At 39.2% G+C, this 24,169-nt stretch overlaps 1 protein-coding gene across 6 annotated transcripts in view; it reads right to left on the bottom strand.

The window, feature by feature from the left end:
• Positions 1 to 3,662: 3,662 nt before the first annotated feature.
• ATXN7 (ataxin 7) overlaps positions 3,663 to 24,169 on the bottom strand; it is an 87,399-nt gene continuing 66,892 nt past the window's right edge. For 3 of the 6 annotated variants that reach the window (XM_017826831.1, XM_017826832.1, XM_017826834.1), the window contains 8 exons: positions 15,628 to 15,880; positions 14,695 to 14,957; positions 13,831 to 13,913; positions 11,844 to 12,109; positions 11,235 to 11,433; positions 10,243 to 10,364; positions 9,003 to 9,954; positions 3,663 to 7,872 (listed from right to left, as the gene is read on the bottom strand). In XM_017826831.1, coding sequence (XP_017682320.1) covers positions 7,855 to 7,872; positions 9,003 to 9,954; positions 10,243 to 10,364; positions 11,235 to 11,433; positions 11,844 to 12,109; positions 13,831 to 13,913; positions 14,695 to 14,957; positions 15,628 to 15,880 — 2,156 coding nt within the window. In that variant the 3' untranslated portion in view covers positions 3,663 to 7,854. The remainder of the gene's footprint in view (positions 7,873 to 9,002; positions 9,955 to 10,242; positions 10,365 to 11,234; positions 11,434 to 11,843; positions 12,110 to 13,830; positions 13,914 to 14,694; positions 14,958 to 15,627; positions 15,881 to 24,169) is intronic. The other 3 variants (XM_017826835.1, XM_017826837.1, XM_017826836.1) reach the window with 2 other exon arrangements.

Below are 24,169 nucleotides of genomic sequence, written 5' to 3'. Positions count from 1 at the left end.
GAATTGAGGGATTTAATTTCTGGTGCACAGATAAATTTTCCTTTCCAGCATGTTTCTACTTGAACTGGCCTTAACTAACTATATCCAAGCTTCCATTAAGTTTATGTACTATCATGTATTTTTTTAACTGTAAGTTGAAGAGAATAGAAACCCACTCAAGAAAACTAAGCTAACGGGCTTCATGCATTCCAGAGAAATCTTGCTGTTCTCTTAGTGTGGGTAAGAGCAACAGAAAACAGAAATGCCTACTCTGTGAGGAAAATAAAAGTATTTATTTTATCTTAACCATCATTATCATCGTGTTGGAGCCAAGCATTTCAGAATCTGGTTTCTCTGCTCAGTGTTCCAAACAGAAGTGCACAATCCTACCAGAGCAAAGACCCCATTTAAAGATCCCGACTTGCCTTGCTCATTTCCTGATCTCAGCCTACATCCTGCGAAGGAGGATCCAAGGAGAGCCCACAGAACTTCTTGCCAAACCCTTTTGGGCCAAAGCCTGGCAGCAGAGAGTCATAGCAATTTTACCTGAGCAATGTGAAGGCTTTGTGCAGCAGTTCAGCCTCTCAGCCATTCCAAATAGTGGTGGAATAAAATTCTGGACAGTTGCAGGGAAAGGCAACACCTAAAGCTCACAGCTGGAGGCACAAAGCTTAGCCAGAGCAGCTGTTTGCTCTCCTGAAAAAAAGAAAAAGCATCTGATACACAGTTTGTCCAAAGAGTAGGAATGCTGAGGGGTCCAGGGTGGTCAGGCTTTATCAAGGACATAATTATGTCTATTCTGTTGTTTTTAACTGCCTACTTCCATTTCCCTGTCAAATCAGAAGCATTAGAACTTCTGCTTCCTTTAAGACCTGAAGTAATTTCAAGTTACTTTTTACTGTCCCATGGTCATGTTAGTTTTACCTTTGGTTAATCTGATCTCATGATTTCCCTTTATTTAACTCTGATTGTGAGCAGCACTCCAGACATAGCCGTTTGTGCCTCGCTCTTGACACCTTTCCGTGGATTTATAGTCCGCATACCAAAGTTGTACATTCTCTCTCGTAATTTAAGCTTGTGCAGTTTCTTGAGCTAATGCCATTCTCCGATTTCGCTTTGCAAGGCTGACTTCACCCTCGCAACAAAGTAGCCAGAACCAGACACAGATTTCAAGCCACAGCCACAACACTGAGACACTTCCACCTCACTCTGCAGTGCATTCCCTGCCGTTAGTGGGTGGGAATGCAGGCGGGAAGGGCAGGAGATGGGGTGTTGTAGGGTTTGTTAGCAAAGCTCTGCTATGAAGTTGTTGAAATCGAGTTTGTGTGCAAATGTTCTCTGGCTCACCTGTCTCTGCTGACCTGCCAACAGCTCCGTTGCTTCTCTCACTGAACACTGGGCTCCAGAGCTCAGGGTCCAACCTTGCAGACAAGAGACAAGGCACTTGCTTTAGCAAAAAGTCACCTCTTATGTATGGGAAGGGACTCTGGTAAAGGGAGCTCAACAGCAAAATGGAGGACAAAAAACTTCAGCACTGTCAGAGAGCACCGAACCCAAGCAGCAACACACTGTCTCTACTGATGGTACTTCTGTACCAGTTTGGCCACAGATACCAGCCTTTTCTCCTGGGCTTGGACAAAGCTTTCTGACTGCACTTTGCAGGCCAGTTTTCCTCCTTTTCAATAAAGTTTGAATCCAGGTTAGTTTGAACAACTTCTCTAAAGGTTTTCGAGATTCCCCTGAAGTTTGTTGGGTCAGAAAAAGACCCAAGCGTATGCCACTTTTCCATGACAAAGCTCCCATGCTGCTTGTTAGGAACAAATCCAGCAGCTAACACAGCTCTGAGCCAAAGCACTGAGAAACATCCAGTCAAATTAAAAAGTCCCATGCTGGATCCTACAAGCCACGTGTGTTTGATTATGTGTTGCAGCAGAACGTGATAATAATGAACCAACAGGAATTTGCATTTAAATAAAGCCAATGGCAAGGCCTTGTGGTGGTTGTTTTGGTAATGGCACAAACAGCGGCGCCCACAGAGCGCTCCAGCCTCCAAAGGCAGCGGGTGCCGGCGCCGTTTGCCGTGTGCAGCGAGGGCACCAGGCCAACTTCACACCCACCCTGCATCCAGAGCTGCTGGGGCAGGACCAGGGCTCAGGAGAGTTTCTGCCAGAGGCAGGTTGTAGCCTTTAAGCCCAACAGACACCTTCAGCTTCCCAGGACACATCACCAGCTTTGAATGTTAAATGTAAAGGGCATCGACAAGATGCACAACCCACCCCCCCAAAGGGAACCTCTGACACTGGGATTTCATTGCATGCACTGTCAGTCTCCTAAATCAGCAAATAACTCTTCCCAAATATAAACTCAAGTATTTTCCTGTAAGACAATCACTGATGGGAAGAAACTGCTTTCTGCCCAGGCCAGGGATGTCTGTGCTTACTGGGTTCCAGGCCAGCACTTGGTCAGAAGGCATTTTCCATCACAAACCCCTCTACTGAGCCTGCAGGAGAAGCAATAACTCACAGAGCAGCTCTGCTCTGCTCAGGGGTCAGGGCTCCCTGGCACTGCACTGCACCAAACACAGCAAAGGAAGGGGAGAGGGAGGATGCTCCAAATCCACAGAGCTGAGTTACCTTCGAGAGCTCGGGGTTACACAGGATAAATGCGCCTTTTTTCCTCTTTCTTCACCTTGCCAGTTTTAGAGGATATTGAACCCTGTATTAAAAGCAGTTAAATGCAGAGTTATTCCTTCAGTTTGAAGCAGACTCAGTCACGAACTTGCCTGAACGCCAAGCAGAGAGCTCAGAGTTGTTCTGCTGCACAAACACCCGACTCCCGTGCGCTCCGTGCTGTGGTCACTTGTACAGCTCAGCACAACCAGCTTCAGTGCCAACAGCTTACATGGGATGGCACAGACAGCAGAAACTGCTACTAGGAAGGTAAAAATATTTGCAGGAAGGCAAGACAAAAAAAAAAGCAAGAAAAATCTTCAGTCAACACAAAAGGTAAATGTAGAACTATTAGGAGTACTTAATTATAAAAAGACAAAGCACAACTTGCTTTGCTTGTTGTCTGCACCCCTTTTGCATCTTGTAGCGTTTAGTCCAAATATTAAGGAAAACTTGTTATAAGAGTTAAAAAAAAAAATAAAAGACAGAATAAAGGAATCATTGCCACGGATGTTACTCTAAAGTCCTGTCCTACTAACAGGAGTTTTACCAACTGCTCCTCAGAAGTTGTCCACAACACCGAGTCCTGAGTCACATGCAGAGAAAAGCTTTGTAAGAGTACTTAACCTGCTGAATTCACACATTTGATCTTCAAACTGTGAAAACCATGGAAGATACTTTTTTGGAATGAAAAAAAATTCAGGAAACATGATGATTCAACATATTGCATCTGGGGCTGTGAAAGCTGCTTCTCATGACTCCGATTAGAAAATAATATAAAGTGTAAGTCTTAAGTAACAAAAGGTCCCTTGCACAGGAAAATGCTGCAGAGGTGATCCAGGCACCGCTCAAAACCAGGTACCAAAGCCTCGTAGGATGGAAAGCTCCAATCCTACCGGGCTGACCCGCGATGCTGAGGTACAGTGACAGAATTTGACCACGTCCAATTCTCTGAAATTAGTTCACATAGGCACCAATACAGATAATGTTTTCCTTTAATAGTGAAGGATTTTATAATGAAGCAGAAACATATAATGTATTCCATGCAACCAACCTCATTTATTGAAAAGTCCTAATTTTATTGCCTTGTTTAGTAACATGTTTGTTCAACAAACTAATCTTTTTCATGAAGCAAAGCACAACTTTTTCTTATAAATAGTATAAATTATTTTATTTACAGAAACTTGTTACAAAACAAATAGACTATATATTTATTTTTCTTTTAAATATCCAAAGTAATTTTTCTATCCCATGACATTTGTTCATGTACTATACAGCAGCCAACACAGAGTTCAGCTGATCAGATGCTCTTGATTATGTATACAAATTATCAAACTATTCACACATTTTACACAGGAGATTGCTTTTAGAACCAGGCTCAACACTGAGCAAGATGCTTCCAAGGCCTACATTCACATTGACATTATGTAGTGCTCGTTTCAAAATTATCTTTAAAACGTAAAATATCTTGCACAAAAGGTAAAAATGATTATTTTCTGCTGAACAGTGAAACATTTAAGAATCTTTCTAAGCCCAATTCCCTCCTCCAGGACAGAATGAGTAAAAGACAAGAGAGAGATTCCTTGGCAAGAGAACTCTTACAGGAAGACAACTGCCTTAGAAATGCCATTTGGAAATCACATCTTTGTTTTTTTCGTGGTTTTAAGAGGTACTTACTTGGGGTTTTTTGTTTGTTTTGGAATAACAATAGTTTTGGACATTTTCTAAATTATTTAATTAATGAATACCACTCTCCCCCTTCCCAAAATGAGACAGTTAAATAAACTGCAGGTTAAAACCATATTTCATACCCTTGGCAATATTCTAAATATCAGTTACCAATTGGATTGTTGCAACACAAGGTATTCGAATTAAAAGATTTTACAAAAGTTACCAGCATCATTTGTTTTCTTTTGTCAACCCATCTCATTAATTTCAGAAATATATATATATGTATGTGTATATATATATATATACACATGCACACATACATACATATACACACACATATATATATAGGTGGAAAAAGCAAGCTCCGAAATTTCAACTGAACATTCAAGTCTTTTAAGGAGAAGCTGTCTAAACAGTCCAAGCTTAAAACTAGTTATATCAGGCACTTTCAGTTTTTTCCGTTAGTTTTAAACCACATGAGACCCACACGGATGCGCACGCACTCACACGCACACGAACACTAAAAAAAAAAAAAAAAAAAAAAAAAAAAAAAGAGAAGCAGTGTGTCACTTAACTAAATGGATCTTCTGGGAATCAGGCAACTGATAAGCAATGCCACATCGACCATTCCAGCTCCGATCCTGCGCTCGGGGCTCCCAGGGCAGGACCCGACCGCAGGACCCGGGAGATCCTTTGCGTGGATCCACTCCCAAGACAGGAAAAGGGACGCGGCTTTCACAAAACGGAGGCATCCCTTAACGTTGCAAAGTAGGCATGTTAACTATTGGCTTGGCAGTGAACCACTTCAAATTATAAAAAGGTATTTGCTTTTTCTTTTTTTTTAATTAATTAATAAATAAATACTAGATGATCTCAATTGTACCAAAACTGGATATAAGAAAAAAAGACCTGTGCAAAAATACATATTTAAATATGTACAATCAATTAACAAAATATGTCTTCTGAAATAGGGATACTTCAATATTTATAATAGAACAAGAAATTCCAAAATAAAGATACAAAAGTATGTTTTTTTTCTTGTATAATTCTTTGTTCATCATTGCAGCAATTTTTTAGGTTAAGAAAACTGCAGGAGTCATAACGAGAAGTTGGAAAGACTATAAAAACTGTATCTCTTAAATTAATACCAAAATCTGTCTAGAAACAACCCAGCCACTGCAAATTCAATTTTTGCAAGGAAAATTAATTTTAAGCTTCCTTAATTATTTACAGTAAGAACTATGTGACAATAAAAGCTTCAGGAACAATGTTCTGCTTATAACCAAGATCTAAAACATAATATTTAAGCAGGTCTGTAAGGGCAGACAGAATTTATGTTCTAACTCTTTGCTCCCAATGGCTCAAACCCACATGACACAGGTGGCTGCAGACACTGGCTCTGTACAGGGATTCACTTTTGACACGTCTGCCCGCTACAGAAGGAGCACGGATTTGCCATTTTGCTTTCAGATCAACAGAACCTTAAAAAACCAGGAGAGTTCGATCACAAACTCGCTACTGTCCAATCTTGCCAAATTTTTGTTTCCTTTACCTTTGTGTCTACCAAGAGTCAAATTGCACTTGTGACTGGCGCTGTCCTGAAGTGGAAGCTCTGCCCCAGGGACTTCATCGGAGCGTGGATTTCACTCCAAATGTGCAGGATTTAATACCCTTTGATTTCTCTTTGTGGCACATTACTTTGGTTCCTTTTACATTAAACCAATTGCAGTTCTAACAATCCTTTCAACAGGGCATCCTATTAAATACAAATCCTTTTGTTCCTGAAAAGTTGCCTACTATTTTTTTTAAAAGTTTGCATAATAAGAGTCTCTAGTACATTGCTTTCTCAGTGTGATCTTTTGTATCAATTCAAAGCTAAAGTGTCTGCATAGAGGCTTCTTGTTGTTTTGCTGTATAACAATGATTTTGTAGGAAGTTCAGGTGAAACTGAAAGCATTGTTAGGTAAACAACTAAGCAACTGCTACTCAGAGTGGCTTTGGATTCCCTGATGTACTTACTACTTGCCACCAGAATGGGGAGAAGGCTGGGCTACTTGAACAATTGGACAGGCTCAGATTGTCTCTTCTCAGCAATAGCTGGTGCCCCTTTAAGGCAGAAAAAAAATTCTCCTTGGTTAGGAATTCGTTTTCCTTTGCTTTGCCCCCTTAATGAAACTTTAATTAGTTTTGAGCCTTTACCTGATGTTTAAAAACTTAACAAAAACATCCAGAGGGGTCAAACCATAATACAATGAGCCCTTTAGCGGAATTCACTTTTGAGGTGTTTTGATGCAAGACAAAATATTTCATAAAAATTGGCTGGACTATATAAAACTGTGTAAAGCCCCCCGTGCTCATAAAGCCTGGGTGGGCGTGGGATGACTGTGATGCACAAACCTGTGCTTCATAGGGAACTCTCCTGTCAAATTGGTGTTTATTCCAGAATTTTGACCAAAAAAAAATCTCACTGAGTGGTGGAAGGTATCTCATATTAACAATTTAGTTACACAAACAAGGCAGAAAGAAACTGAATTTTATGGGTTTTAGAAAACATTTAAATACTTTAAAAACTTAGTTTTAAAAGGGCTAATTTTATCAGCTGAAAGACAAATCCAGCCTAATTTCACCAATAAGTTATCTTTTTTAAAATAACAAAGGCCTATGGTATACAGTATAGGTCAATAAATACGTTCTTTGGGCATAGAGTTTTAGAGGTTATTTGCCTTTGTCTGTTTGATGGTTTTGGAATTTTTAAAGAACAAAATTACCTTTTCTTCCACAATCAAATCTTATTCAAAAGAATATAAAATAGGTTTTGTATCACACAAATACGATATTTTTATACTTGTTTTCTGAGCAATGGCCTCAAACAAGTTTTTTCTGGTTTTGTTGGGTTTGTTTTGTTTTAAACTCCTGATAGCTTCTTATCCCAAATTACCTGCAAAAGGCTGGGCAAAACAGACTAGTTTTTGAATTGTGCTATTTTTTTTATATTCCATTAAAGGAACATTGCTATAAAAACACTAAAGCCATATTCCCTTCTTGAGGGTTTCTTTCCATTGTGCCTCACACATTTTTCCCCTTGTCGTGGGGTCCTCTCCATTGAGGGTGTCTGTCTGGTTAGCTATCATCTACAAAAGACACCATCAGTATAAAAATAAGTCCACAGTAACGTTTATTTCCCCCCAGAAAACATTCGTTTGCCCAGCCAAACTATGTCAAATAGTGGCAAGATGATGTACTCCTGTAAGGAAAATCTCACAGATTTGTAGCAAACAGTCCAGACCACTGTTAACACTGATAAAAGCAATTATGTGGCTGAACTTCATCCAGTGTCCATTTCTAGTATATTCGTTGCTACAGACATGGCTTCAGGGAAATTCCTTGTTTAAGTGACAGTCCAGTAGATTTCCACACCTGAGGACCATGGGAAGTTGGGAAAACTCAAGGCATCTTGGAGTCCAGAAATCCAGATGGAGGTTTTGCTTGTAGTGAAAACTGTCCAGTTCGTTTCTCACCGTGGTGCCTTCAGCTATCAGGGACGGGCCTTTGGCTTGGGAGCAAGAAAAGAGAGAGAAGGATGAGTGAGCCGGGCTGTTGGAGCAGAAGCTCTGAAAACACATTTCTGGGATAAAGAGAGTATATTTTGGGGAGAATCTCAGGCACAATGTGACACTGCTAACATGCGGTTGGCTTCTCCAAGACTTGACAATTCTCAACTAAAGCTCTTAAGAAGTTACAACGGTTTCAGGCACAATTTCCTTCCTTAATTCACTCAAATGATATTTCTAATTTATATTCCATAGTTGAGGTAGTAATGATTAGGTAAGTACAAAAATAAATTCAGCCATCTGAATGTTTTTTTTTGTCACAGTAAACACAACGATGAAAATCTTCCTCTGTGGCTGAAACTGAAAGTTAAGAAACCACTCTGAAAAAGCTCTTACTGACCTCCTGGCCCTCCAGGTGCACAGACTTCAGGGTTTAAGCAGCAGAGGAAACAAAGTTTCTTGGGTTTTCAATCCTGAAGACACTACTTTTCCAGTGAGATTTGTTTAAAAAACAATAAAATCCCAAACTAATTTTTAAAATGGGATCTTACAAACTCATGAGATCCATTTCCTTTATAGCATATCTGTTCGCTTTACTGACTAAAAAGGTTTCTATCTTATTTATAACATTTAATCTTGTTATTACTAAGAAGTTAGTCAATGACACCTTGGGATAATAGGCTTATTTTATCACAGTATCACAGTTCTGTTATCGGCATCATTACGTTCCACTTTGTAGAATGTTTATTCCTGACACAGAAACAAGGAGTCAGGCTGAGGCACACAGCTCAGTTCCACGGCAGGCTGGAAAGATTTTTAAAATTATATTTTTAAAATACACGAATTTCATCTGAAAGCAATTCACAGGCAACATATAAGGAACTTGAAACACCACATTTAAGATTACTTTCATAAAATGTAGGGTGTTTTTTTTTTTACAGTGTTAATAAAAACTTGTGTGAATGTACTATAGAAACACTCAAAATGAGTAGTGGACAAATATGAGAAGTATCTTTCACTTGAACAGGACCTGGAATTGGCTACTTAATAATTAAGAGAACACATGTAATATAAGCACATGAATAATCGTATGATTGTTCATGCTGGCTTAGTTTGAGGCAAAATTTCCTACCTGATGAAAAAGAGAATTGTTCATCAGTCCTTGCGTCCCTGGGATTGCACCAGTGTGTTTTGCATGAACATTGTTCACTGATGTCAATTTGGCAACTTTGTTTGATTTGCTGCTGCTGCTGTTGATGCTGCTTGAACCAGGTGAGCACTTTCTTTTCTTTCCTATTAATTTGTCAAGGGAAGTATGTGAATGTGAAAAACTGCTGTGTGAATTTACAGTCAGCTCACTGGACTGATGAACAAAGGGCCCTAAGGAGAGCGTGGAGTCGCTGCTGTTCATCATCACACTCATTCTCTTTATGGATTCTGCAGGGCTCCCGGTCGGAGGACCCCTCCCTGATTGGTCATGTTTGAGGCTAACAGAGTTAGCTTTGCTAGTCATACAGTTGAGGCCAACACTGTGGGATGAAGCTGTCACCGACGGATGATAGGAGGTCCCAGAGTTTCCAGAGTTCACCACACAGTTTTTTCTGAAGGACTCTGTGGAATGAGAAGGTGCGAGCAGTGCGGAACTGTTTTTACGCTTCTTTCCTGAGCCGCCGCTGCTACTGACGCTGCCGGTGCTGTTACAGGTGCCACTGCCAGCAGAAGATTCCTTAGGTTTAAAAGATTTGCTGGATTTCATTTTCTGAGGTTTGCTGGGCATAGGTGAAGGTACAGAGGAAAGCACTGTAGGTGTTGAAGGGGATGAAGACACTTGTCTCGATTGCATACTGCAGACAGGATCCACTGCCCCCAAAGCAGCAGGATTGGCATTTAGTGTCGTTCCGTGGGATGGTACCGATTTATTATTCAGAGACACACAGGAAGGAGATACCAACGCTGGCGATGACATAACCGTGGTGGGTAAGAGGAAACCTGCTGCATTGACACCGTGCTGGGAAGCAGGCATCGAGTTTGTCCGATGTGGAGCACGGACTGATGCTGTGGTACTGGATGCTGGAGGAATTTTCCTGCAGGTGAACAGAAAGACACAAATAAAACCCCACGTAACCACCACTCTTCAGACTAGTACCCAGTCTAACAATGCTACATTAAAATGATTGTTTCTTGAGGTTGATTAATGCCACGGAAATATTTCATGAAATTGACAGTTAATTGTTGCAAAAAACAAAGCACAGGCCATCAACCTTCGTTCTGATTAATCTGAACACAAGATTACTGTTCTTTAACTAGAATCACAGGTTCCATGTACTTTTAAAAATACCAAGAATAATAAGAACTCTTTCACTTCTACTCACTTCCACATTTGTGAATTAAGATGCTTCTCCAACATGAAGTCAAGTGCACATCGAATATGGTTCCACCGCTTGTCAAACACGTAATAACCTCTTCCAATTTGCTGACTACCAAATGTGCAAAACTGAAAAGACAGATTTTCATTGGTGTTTTCTACTTCCAGTAACAACTCTCTAAATAACAAAGCACTTGTTTATAGACAAATATTGCTAAATAATATGCTTTCTGATGTTTAAATAAAGGATAAAAAAATATAAATTGGAATTTTTATTTCTATAGCATAACAACTATTTTACATTTTTGGCCTTGGTGTATTGGTATCTTTTTCTTCCTATCTGATACTCCCATACTTATGACTAAAAGCAAAAGTCAAATTTGAATCCCTTTGATTAAACAGAGAAATACAGCAGTGTGTGTTTGAGTGTATGTATAAAAAAATTATAAATATATATATGTAACATCTACTTCTGAGGAGCTACCAGCTATCTGCTTGTAGTCTGTTTTTTAAAAAAAGGAGATAATCTGACATACAGTCTAGGCAATAAATTTGCTTTTAGTTAGACTAACTAGCTTTTGTCAAGATTTAACTATGAAACACTTTACTGCCACCTTTAATGTGATGTTGATACCTTGAGTAAAAATGTGTGTGGGTATAGAGGGGAAGTCCAATAACAAAATCTCACCAAAAAGACACTGTTTACATGTCCTTATTCCAAACCCACAGTCCTTTAAAGCAGTTACCAATTTCATCTTTAGTATTTTGGCATTTCAGTTTCTTTTGGATTGGGGAAATGAGCTATGAACACATTTTTTTGGTATGTTTATTTTGCAACTAGTTAAACCTTCACCGCCTACTAGGCCACAAAATTTTCTCAAAATATAGAAAGAAAAAATAAAATCACATACTCCACAGAAAACCACCCTTAAAACCCCCAAGTAATTTGTTTACAAGTTTAGAGCCAGGGAGAGACCGAGGTTAACTTTTAAAACGTACAGCGGCTGGTTGAGGATGATGACCTGAATAATGACAATCCAGTTTTTCAACAGGCTCTTCTTTTTCATCACATTCTCCCTCATCACTGGATAACCGAGATGCTGGCTCAGCTGCAGGCAAGGGAGGGTGAGGGGACTCGTGGACAGAAGGAGACTCGCTGGGGGCATTTCCACTGTGCTGGGCTGGACAGCCTGGAGGCCTGGGCAAGGCAAGCAGTAACCAGGTGTTATTGAACCAAGTCTAGTCAAAAATTCCACCCTTTAAGTGCTTACTATTAGTGACAGAAGGCAATCTACACTAACAGATCCCTGGTGTTGTCCATAGTCTCGGAACACACCCACTGAGCAGAAGGACATGGGGTATGGTGGTACCCCTGGAAAAGCAGCATTGCCCAATTGTTGCTGAGCTGCTGTTATTGATGCAAGTCAGCTTTTACTGCTTCTAACACCAAACCCTCCTCACCCGGAGTTACACTCAGCAGGTAATTGCTAATTGCACACAGTCATAAGGCCTAGAGCAAACACACTGCCCCGTCCAACAGATCCCTATCGCACCCTCAAAAGCTCCCACTATTAATTTCATACCACTGGGTCTGCAGATTTTCCTTACCTTGGAAGACTGGGGGGGTGAGGTTTGGGTTTATTAGGTAATAAAGGCTTTGATTCTGTAAGAGTAACTCCATGAGAATTTTGGTGCAGCTCCTGGGAAGTTTTAGTAGGTGAGGGATGTGGTTCCCTGAGAGGGGGCATCTGCTGATGATGATCCGAATGTCGAAGAAGTTCCTTTTCCCTGGTTTTGCTTTTGTGCTCAGCTAATAACACATCAAATCGTTTTCTTCGACCCTGTACAGCCCTCCGCTGGGTTAAGGAATGTGTCTGCAGAACCATGAATAAATCATTAATCCCAGGCTATTACATTTGTTGAAGTCAAACACTCAAAACACGCCTCTACAGCTCTAAAACAGAGAAAATCATCATACTCCTGGTTTAGTAAACAAATGTAAATGTGACTTAGAAAACAAACTTAAAATGGCTTGGGGGATGAGTATATCCCTGTCTGATACAAAGTCACAAAACCAGTAATTCAGTAAAAGGCTTCTTTCAAATTTCTTTTTAAAACGTGAACTGCCAAGTTTTTTATAAGGTTAACACTAGAACTGAAAATCTTTTTTTACATTGATATCTCAATTGCCAACTCCTGCAAAACTAAAAAGAGATAATATTTACTTTAACTTATGAAAATATTCAACACATCAACGTTTAAAATAAGACTTAATGGGAAACTTGAAAAATATTTATAAAAATACTTTGCTGCCTACTATACACTAACATATTCCTTGAAAACTAACGTAATCAAATAGATATTAAGGAATGCAAAACATCCAGCAGAATCCAGAGTCAGACAGGACTCAAAGTTCTTTGAGTGTCCTGAACATTACACACAGTAAGATGTGTATGTGCATAAATGGCACAAATTCTAAGTAAGGTGAAATAGATGGAAGTTATTTTTCTGAATTGTTAAAGTCACAGAGAATACTTTTTTTAATATGGCACCAAGGCTTTGATTTGGTTCATTTTAGTAGGCAAAAATTATCACATAATTCAGACACAAATAGCAATTCAAAAAATATTTTATCAGTAGGTATAAGTAATTTCTAAGAAATGTTTTTACTTTCTTTCTCTTTTTCACTTTTTATTTGCATTTTTCTCTTGTAAAATCTTTCAGCTTTTCCCCTCTTAGCAAAACAATTTCCTCCCCTCTGTAATTCCAAAAGGGCAATGTGTTCAAGTTCAGTTCCTCTGGGTCATTAGTGCCAGCTTCATTTACCTTTGTTCTGTAGGTGGTTTATTTACCAGATGCTTCCCAAACTGACAGGTTAAGCTGCTTTGCAGGAAAGCAGCAAAATATTGCACAGTTCCAGGAAACCTGGATTTTTGCTTCCTAGGGACCAAGTGATACCCCTCTGTCCCACAAGATTTTGGAGCCAGAGGAGACATTTTGTCTGACTGAAAGTTTTTATGGATTGTTTAATTCAGAGTTTGACCTCTAGGCATGCTCCATGGCTTTTTGTAGGAGCCTCACTTCCGAGCTGGCTGTGGCTGTACCTCCAGCAGCATTAACATTTACACAAATACCTCCCAAGTACCTGCTGCAGACTCTGCTGGGGGGAGAGAAGGGGCTGTGAGAGTGGGAGAGCTTGAATTATTTAAATCCTGCATAAACGAATAATATTTTTAATGCTTATGAGGAATTTTAAAATTCATGATCTACAACCCAAAGGTTACCCCCAAACAGAGGAATGTGTTGGTCCCCTGCTACCCACATGTGGAGTAGCATAGACTGTCCCATGTCAGCATCCACATTTAAAGGGTTTATACAAAAATACAATTCCCCAGGTTACTCTAAGAAACATGTTTTTGAATAAATAATTAACTGAACTTCAAAAACAGTTCCTTCTTTTTCTGGACAACATGTTTTGAGAGGTACCATTTAAAGTGGTAATTACTGACAGCAGAAATTTGTAGTTTTCCATTTACTATCATATTCCTCAGGAATTTGAATTAAAACTCCAGATAATCTTATTCTGATATCCTACCTTGCATGTTAAAGACCTAGTACAAGGTTTCCTGGTTTCCACATCAATGACACCACAGTATATATCAGGATCAAATTCTCTCTCTGTCAGAGATACACAAAAGCGAAAAGTTATCAAAAGACATTTAGAAATACTAACAACATTTAGCTACATTATAAAAATTAACCTTTTTGGAAACTTTCAAATAAAAAATAGGCAAATGTACAAATAAAAATGCACAATAAAACTGTACAAATGAAATTTTCTACACTCTCAGCAAATTTATGGTGTGCTGAAATACAGATCTCTGGGCTACAAAGAGAATGGAGACATTTACACCTGTAAGTGACCCCAAAGGAGGAGCTGGTTCTGCCTGTTAGGAGAAGAGGTCACCATCATTATGGATTGTGACCAAAAAAAAAAAAAAAAGGTTTTTTGGTTGTTGGTTTTGGTGTCAACAACTTTTCTGTCATTCTACTAACACTCAAAATAATTGTGTTTAAAAAGTGTAAAGAGCAGACGGGTTTCCATTTTTGAGTTTAAAAGGTGCTAGTTTTTCTATTTTCCATGTACATTTGAATCTTCCATATAGAAAGAAGGAAACTAAAATCTTTAAAGACAGTAGAACAGTAAAATTTTAAAACTGTTGGGACTGACAGGCCTTTAAGATCTGTACAGTTTCTGAAAGCAAAAGCCACATTTCAAGGTGTTTGCATCATTTAAGTGTATGTCAAATTACACATTTAAATTGTAACATAAAAAAAACTTATTACAAGTTAAAGTATCACAAAAGTGTTTAATTTGCTCCTGAAACTTATTTCTATATGTATTTCTATAGATACATTACTAAGAGGAATATAGCAAATAATAATTAAAAACAATTACCTGACAATCTTTTATGTAAAAATTTCCTATTATTTGTATTTTCTTCAGGTTTCTTTTCCAAAAATGGAGGCACAGAGAGAAGACCTTTACCATTCAGTATCTGTCCAGGGGAAGGCAAGGGTGGCTTTGGTATTGAGGGACAATTAAGGCCAGTCTTTATTGAGGAACTCACAGTAGTAGAACAAGTTGGACCAACAGCAGCTTTCAGTTGGGCACCATCTATCTTTGGATGAATCTTTTCCACTTTGACAGATGGAGTCATACTATTTATGAAAAACAAAGGGAAGAAAATTGAAAAAAAGTAGTTAAAATATGTTATTGCTCAATAATACTCTGATCTATTCCCAATGCAAATGTAGACCTTCCTCCTTTACTCCTCATTTTCTTATTATCTTTTTTATTTTCATATTTTTTATGATATCCATAATGTTTTCTGTCCTCTTTTCCCTCATTTCCCTGTAAGTATTTCAGAGTGTCCTCAGGGACTTCAGAAACCATTATTTGGATTCAAAAGACAGAGTATCACCAAAGCAACTGGAATGGACTGTTATGTCCAGTGAGAAATGCCCTGTTCTGTGACACTAAATTATATCAGCAGTGCTGTGATCTCACATGTGCAGGTCAAAAATCACCTGAATCAGAGCTAAAACTCCCTTATGATCAAAGTATGCAGACTGAATCAAAGAATTAAGAGCCCCTAGTGATATGACCTTCATTCATGGTGATTTAAGATGCACCTTTGCAAGAGATCTTGTTCAACACAGTCATGAGCATTATCTATAATCTTTGACTAGGCTGCTGGAAAAGATCTGGAGGAGTTTGAAGTGATTATCTCTTAAACCAAAACCCATCTGAAACAAAAGGTAACTCTACTGATAGAGCAGTGCTTATGCAAGTAGTAATATTTAATTCTCTGTCAAAATGCATACTCACATTTTATCATGGGGGACTTTGCTGTGCTGTACCGAATGCATTAACCTGTTGTTTCCGCTGATCTGCAGCTTGTCTTTGGGTGATTTCAACAACTTGGAATTTGATGATGGTGCACTAGTACCTCCACTGGATGAACGATTGCTCCCACTTCCACTGCTACCTTTGTTTTTTGAAGGGAAAGATGAAATGAGGGAAAATACTGAAGAGGAGGGAGGAGTCAAAGGCGGCTTGCTGGAGGAGCTGTGTCTTCTTTCTGAAAAGGAGTGAAAAAAAGGGGGTTTTAAGCTCCCATACAGAGACAATTCTTAAATACTCCGTGTTGTCATTTGCTACATTAACATTTTTGCTTTATTGGCTTGGGAGGTCCCCTGCCACACACAGAGCACAGAGGATTCAAGCCCTCACTGTAATCCATGAGGTTCCACTCAATGCTGGTCTCCAGCGGGTTATGGGAGTCTCCTCAAACTTTAGGAGCTACATTCCTCAGGCACTTAAGCTTAGCTCTCTCTCGATCTCAAAGAAAAAGCAAGTGAGAATCAGCCCTGGACCTCAGACACACAAAGCCAAGAGACCCCTATCCTCAGGCCCAGCAAGCTTACGCATGGTATTTCTTCAAAGGTTAGGAATAATTTGTCAGTATGTTTACTAATGGTCAAAATTATCTTAGATCCAACATTTTCACTTTTACTTCATGATAACCCTTTGGCATGGTCTACTAGACCTTCAGCATGGAACACTCCTGAGAATAGCAAGTCAACTATTGTTTTCTGGGGTATTGTGGTTTTTTGTTTGGTTGGGTTTTTTCCCCCGCTTGTTGTTTCTATTTAGCAACAACATTTAAAGCAGCAACAGTTTGGTTTCTACAAAACCAAAAATCTGAGCATTTGAATCGAGTGGTCATATTCCATCATTGAATGTGTTATTTAATTAACAGCAAACCACGAACATTTCTACATTATTAGCACCATTTCAGCTAAAATAGTGTATATTGTAAAGGTAGTTCTTTAGAACAAGGAATTTTCAAAACACCTGGTAGCTTCAGGGAGCACCCAGCTCTGCCTACACAAAGACATGTTAATTGACTGTTTGCTCGGCTGATACTTGGACACCTGTGATTCCTCAATGATCTCTGTAATCAACATCTGCTTAAGAGACTGTCTAGCAATCAAGTATATGCAAACCACAGATCTAAGAGAAATGAGTAAGAGGTCTATCAGAGGAGTGGAAAGGCAGCAGTAACACCTCTTTCTCAGCCAAGTACTGCTATAGGTGCCCAAATCCACCACCCATCAATCCCAGGATCAGTTTACAGATTTTGACTTGAGTGAACTGTGAAAGCAGCAGGCTACTCATGAATTTACAACTACAGCTAAGAGTGAAAGCCAACTCCAGCACAACCTGTGCAGAATTCTGTAACGCTCTGGGCAAGGTAAATTAGTATATCTGTGTTCTGCTTATAGGGGCCTCTGGTGGTCTAGTGGTTAAAGTGCTGCACTCTCACCGTTGCGACCCGGGTTCGATTCCCAGCCCCCCGGGCAGATGGAGCTCGTCAGCTCTGTAAGGCAATCCATCTAAGAGAAGGTCACTCTAAACAAACCTACGTTCTGGGGACCTCACTGCCACTGTCCAAGCTTGCTCAGCCCCGGCAGATGAAACTCAGGACTAAAGGGTGGGCTCAGTTCAGCGCACGCTGGGTCTCACCTAAAAAATCCATTGCGCAGGCTCGAAGGGTTAATGACCTTTCCCAAATCTTCGCTCGCGAAGACTGGCCATAATAATATGTTCTGCTTATATGACCCATTTTCCCCCAGTCTTATATACAGCACTGACATGTCACTCTGATGACGACCAGCCAGGACTCCACAGGTAGCTGGAAGCCACCAAACAAGACAGCACCAACTCTGCACCAATGTCATCAGGCAAGCAAGAGCCAGAGGGGAAAAGTCAAGCCACTCCAGCAGTGCAAAAGGAAGACACAGGAGTCTGACACCTGGCAAGCCATTTTTTTACAGAAGTGGGGAAGTAGCATTTGAAATATGTTCGTTAGCTCAGGAAAAAAAAAAGAAAGAACACAAAGCCTTGACTCCAGTCAAGAAACGATCTCTGAGACTGAACCAATTCCTACGTGTTCCTCTGTTTAACTGCAAAATGGGTGCAAAACCACTTAATGAACCTTCAGCAAAACAGTCATAACTTCTGAATGAGTATTTACCAAAAAGTGGAGAGGTCAGGCGTGAAGTGCCCAATGAAAACACCCCACAAATGCAGTAACTTATCACCCATCTCAAGGATCAACTGTCTTAAAAAGGTAGTGTTTAGAAGGAGTAGTTATCTGTGATGTTCAAAATCATCCACTTAAGTTTTTTAGAACCAGCTGCCACTGAAGAGTCTGTAAATGAAGTATTTTAGCATATTCATGTTCTAGTAAATGCCTGTGCTTCTAACATGACACACTGCTTATTGCCAAATGGCTTTTTATAGCAATGGCAAGAATCCCTGAGCAGCTCTGATAAGTTACTATTTGAGGGCCATTAGTTCAGCGATGCTACACCCTGAGAGATTACTCTGTGAGATAATGAGAAAAATTGCTCAATACTCTTCCACCTTCTGTATATTTAGAAAATTCAAAATCCAAGTGCTTATCACAGCTACAAATAATCTCTAGTAAGTCACTGGATGACTAATGCAATCTTTGGGAGAGTTTGTTATGATGACTTTTGCTTTTTGAAGGAAGAGAGGGTGTTACTTCCTTGAAAAATCCTGGCAGGTGAAAAGAAAAAGGGACTAGAATAAGACTAAGAACCTTCTTGCATCCAATCATGAGGAATAAACCAGACAAAATAGTAATCTCAGCTATTGATCTGAATGATAGGAAAACTTCTCTTCTGGCAACTTTAACTGGCACTGTTCTGGCACCAAATTGAAACGTTACTGAGTGCTAACTGCATAAATGTTTCATAGCACCAGGCTCAAACAAGTGAGTTTGAGATAAATAGAAAATGTTTTAAACTGGCAATGATAAAAAAATTACCTAAGAGAACTAAGCCTAATGGCTGATCACACACCAATATTACAGTGTACCTGTCAGAGAGATTTCCATACACAGAGACACACCCACAGAAAAAAAAACCAGATGAACTTTTTCTAGAAGTCTGGGATCATTTCTGAAAGAGATATTGTAACATTGTAGGGCTGTGAGATCTTCACTTGCCCCTTCTGTGGATAACCACAGCTTGTGTAGTCTAGAAGAATGTTCAGCTCATTTTTCATAACCTGCCTAGACCTGATTTTTGGTTGACTTACGTACGAGTTGAGGTAGGGCTGCTACTAGAATTTGCTTGTATATAATGTTTCAGTTGTTTTATAATATTCACGTTTTTAAGTGAAATCTCCTTGAGTTCTCTTTTGTAAACCATGTGAACAGCACTGATGCCTCATCTTATTAGAGAAAACTAATATTATTTTTGAAACTAGATATGGGTTAAGCATGGCATACTTCATCTAACGAATAGATTTACTGACAGATTGACATAGTCTTTTAATGGAAAAATTACTACACAAACTGCCACTGAATAATCAAGACCACCATGCTTATTATGCTAAGCATATTATAATAATAAATTCTACTAATCTTGCCAATCTAATAAAGTTCCCATTTGTCATTAACTCTGACTCAGCCTGAAAACATTTAAAAATATAACTATCTCCAGGTGTTCAGTTTTCAAATTTCAAAAGCTGGCACTCACATCGGTTCCCTTCACATCACTCTTGAGAGAAAAACAACTTTTTATGTCATGATTGCTTATACAACACACCAAAGTGGTATTTCCAACACTGCACCTGCGTATCAGGGTTCTCAACTCTAAAATTTGGGGGAAGGAATTTTTTATGTTCGGATTTTTCTGTTGGGTTTTCTGTTTGTTTGTTTGTTTTGTTTTTTAAATGTCAGAAAGATGTAAGTTTTGGCTTTGGACGAAGAACTGGAAAGTCTTCCTTGATCCCACAGCACTGGGAAGGATCTGACCTAAAATGAAAGCTGCGTTCAACACTAAATTTTAACAGATAAACTCCTCCCTAAATATCTTTGCATTTATATAACATCTTTGTGACCCTAAGGAGAAGGGCTGGACAGAGAGTTAGAAATCTGTGAAAAGAGATGGCATCCCAAAGGAATGTCTTTGCTCAGAGACCAGGATAACTGTTAACTATCAAGTTGGAAAAATACAGCATCTCTGTGCCATAGTTCAGCAAGAATTATATAACATAATGCCAAAGGACATAGGACTTCCTCATAAAATGGATATTGATAATAGAAATCTCTTAAAGAGCATTAAAAAAAATTAAACAGCTCACTTGGCCCTTAGTCTGGCTGCCAGTTTTTTGGGTTTAAAAAACCCTATTTTCCTTTGTGTATTTCCTACTAAACATGTACTCTGACAAAAGTGCAAAAAAGTAACATGGAATGAGAAGACGAAAAAAGGACAGGTTTCTCATCATGTTTGGCTACTGCTTCTTATTCTTCTGCCTCTGAGTAACCACTTGGACTTGTCGTGATATGTAACTTATTGCTATACTAAAATAAGATATCCTTTCATAGAAAAGAATATACACATTTTCATAAAATGCCACTTTCTTTGCTGTATGCTTAAGAAAAAAATCATTAAGAAAAAAAAATTCAGAGCAACAACACTCCTAAAAATTTTTCAAAACATTCCTCCCAGGTCTATGCTTTTTTTCAAAAATCTAGGAAGTGCTCTGTGCTCTTCATTCTCTCTGGGCATCAACTGATAGTTTTGGGCAGCAGACACAAGATGTAGAGATCGAATTTCATAAATGCATTTTTTTTATACCGTCTCCTTACATAAGTACTGGGCAAAAAGTCAAACTGACCTGTGTCAGCGCTAGAGGAGCCAGTGGTACAGATGAAGCACAACTGGGCAAACACACAAGTTTAGTTCAGTCAAACATGTTGTAACTTCAGTCAAATTTCAGTAGTTTTAACATAGGTTAAAAATATCATGTAGATTATGTGTAAGAGTATATCGCTCAGGCTATAGGATTAGATGGTGTATATTGAAACAAAGAATAGAACCACCTTTATGCTTAAGTAATTATTATTTCATATATCTGTCTCACCTAAAATATAAGCATGACAACAGTGAAAATTTAAGCAAACTTGTCCTTTTCTCCATCATACTGAGCTAATGTGTGAGTTGTCATTTGAGAAATTATGTAATACAGCCACACTAAACCAAACATCTTTTACCTGAGGATAAAATTTATTTTCTGTCAGTAAGAGTATGACATTTCTAGAGTAACTGTGGAGAGCTAATTGACTTGATCTTCTCATTTCCCCAGGAAGATGAGATCCATGACATGACAGCAGAGCACAGACGGACACTGCTGTGGAAGGGCACCTCACCATCACTCCAGATTTTACTCTGCAAGCAACTAAAATCCCTTTTGCGACTCTAACCCAAGTGGGGCTCTGATCCACCATCACTCTGATCTCACCGTGGCAAAGAAAAAAAGAAGAAAAACTAGATCCACGAGGATTTTGCAGGAAAAACTGGGAGCTAAAACAATCACAGGCATAGCAGGCAAATTACCGTCCCTCGGATGCCACCCTGGCAGTGTGCAGCTGCTTGGGAGCAATCGCCTGTGCGGGATCTTGATCTGCTGCTCACTCACTTATTCCTGCTTTATTATCCCGCTCTAATCACGGGACCTAGATACCAAGGATTCTGCCTTAATCTCCCACTGATGTCCCTTTAATCATCCCATCAGTTCTGTGTGCACTGTAAGGCAGGATGAGGTCACTCCATCTTCAGTTGGGTGGGTTTGACCTCACGCTCTCAGCTGAACAGAGAGCAGCTGAACAAAATCATCTTCACTTCAGCAAGAAAGTTACAGAACAGATTATTGATGGAGTCCAAGCGACCAGTATGACAGACTGCCAAGGCTTGATGGGCACCAGTACAATCTGTCATCTCCCTAGAGATGCTTTTCATAAAAAACCATTGCTTTGCAACTGGCAGCTGATATTATTGCTTATCATTCAGTTGGCAAAACCACAAGGAGAATCTGACTGATAGAATCTGTATGCTTGTGGCACTCCACCAAAAAATGATGCTTTAGCAGGAGAGAAAAACAAAGGAAGTATGTAATTTATATGGTAGGATACCAAATACAAGTCAGGGCAGCACATACGTAAGCATTACATTGCTTTATGTATTCACATCACTTACCACAATGGTTTTCCAGATCTTGATCAGAGTTCTTTAATATTATAAATAAATAGTAATAGGTATAAACTATTTCTCTAAGAAACAGGTTTATATAATATTTTTTATAAAAAGACTGTGACCAAGCAATACTGATGCAACTTTGTATCTTGTACTTCCTCACTTGAAAAATATTCAGTGCAATACATAAGTTTATAATTTTTCTAGATATTTACTTCGGAGAACTGAAATCCACTCACAAGCAGTCACTGTGCAAAATACATCAGATAAAGGTATGTGAAATTATATGTAAGCAGGGTCAGTTTTGTTGCTGCTGTTGAAGAAAACAGAGGGAGAAATGGAAAAAGATCATTCTCACTGGTAAGATTCTGGATGTCAACCTCAGTACTTTAAAATAATATTTAAAAAAAGAAGAAATCCTGTAACTATAATTTAGGGTATTTAAATTATGCTTTTTATGGTACAACTAGAGTATGGCCAGGATGGGGCTGTAATTCTCTGGTAGCACAACACTAACTGGGCAGGAATGCCATCTCCTCTATGACTGCTGCAGAACAGCCCCAAACCCAGCACACCTCCCCTGATCTCCAAGATTGCAATGATGGAAAGGAGAATGAGATTGCAAACACAGTTATTAAGAACACAGCAATAAATAGCAACACTAAAATGCATTTAAATAAATAACCATCAAGTACATCCCTTCCCCCACTGCTGCCTCTCCACAACTCTCTGTTCATTACTAAAGCTAGTTTTTTCCATTTTTCCCTATTTATTACTAATCCTTTCAAAACCCTTTGCATTCAGCACGCATGAGTAGTTCTGTAATCAATTTCCACAGGATTTAGAATTCCTCCTTAAAATACACAGGGTTTTCCCAAGAGATGTAAAATAACCTTTCAAGCAACAACCCATACACAGTGCCATCCCAACCCTGCAGACAGACAAGGGTTTTGCTGTGTTGTGCAGCAGCAAACTGGAATTAGGGATACTCCCATCAGGTTTGTTTCAGCTATTCAGAGCCCCATGAGACCAGTAAAACTCTCAAGAGCAATGTGGAAAAACCCATAGAGGCAGGATATTAAATTATTCATGGAGCAGAACCACAGGCAAAAAATGGAGCCAGGAAAACCCACTGCTGGAATGTCTCCCTTCATGACCCAGATAAGGATGCTTTTCCCATCCTTCTCCATCCTCCTCTTTGCTCAGGTAAAGCCAAATGCAAGGGCTTTAACATCTCACAAAGACTCTGGCACAACATCCAAGCTCAAACTTCTGTTACACTTCCCCAGAGAACTTGCCAGAAGGCGGGGAAACAACAGATTTCTCACCAGGGAACTGGCCCTGGCCCTTGTGCTCAGTAACTGTCTTGTAAATCTGTCAAGCACTGAAATATAAATATTGCAAAGTTATTATGGAAGGACAGTAGAGTGTCTTAGATGGTAATCGGGCCATGGAGAGATTATAACATCCACATTACGAGCACTAATCTCTGTGTAGCCTGATGATGACATGACAATACCTGCACAGCCTGATTAAAGGGCAGGTATTGAATAAACTGTTCTTTTGCTATTAAAAAAAAAAAAACAACTGTTGTTTGAAATAAATTTCAGAAAAGGCACAGAGGTAATAAACAAAAGCATCAGAGAGGGGTAACCAGCACAGATCAGCAGCATCTCCAGATGCAGAATGGGTCAGCTTCCTCAAAAACATAGCTTGAAAACTGTTGTCTTGCATGTTTACCCTGAATGACATTAACAAAAAGCTTCAGTTTTTCAAAACAAGCCTATAGCAAATTCAAAAGTTCAATAAAAAGTTGAGTAAACAAAAGTTTAATAAAGAACAGTGTGTTGGAAGACGGAAATAAAGAATTAAGGGAAGAACCATCACCTAACTTCTGCTTTTCTCTCTCTCTGCCCATTCTCTACCCAGAAATCAGGTTTACACCTTTATCACCATGTTCTTCCATTTCAGCATCAACAGTGCTCCTTACAAGAACTTATCACATAGTTTAATATTGTGTCATGAATTCAGAGGAGCTCACCTATCCAAATGCCTGCCTGAATTTCATCTTGCTAATGCTTTTATTCACTCCACGATCGGGAATTTTAATGTTTTCCCCAGTAGGCATTTCTTTACATGTAGCAAACTTTAACTGTTGCATGTTGACTGTCAGACAAAAATTGTTGCATGTTGACTCTGCTACAAAAAAAAAAAGAAGCTGACAATGAAAACTTGCTTAAAGGCTGTTAGTGAACCACAATACAAAGGGGGTTACAGGCTAACTGATAAAGTTCTGG

The sequence above is a fragment of the Lepidothrix coronata genome, unplaced genomic scaffold (assembly GCF_001604755.1).
Source record: "Lepidothrix coronata isolate B3197 unplaced genomic scaffold, Lepidothrix_coronata-1.0 Scaffold131, whole genome shotgun sequence".
NCBI lineage: Eukaryota > Metazoa > Chordata > Aves > Passeriformes > Pipridae > Lepidothrix > Lepidothrix coronata.
The sequence above is the reverse complement of the archived record's forward strand: the minus strand, read 5'-3'. Positions and strand labels throughout refer to the sequence as shown.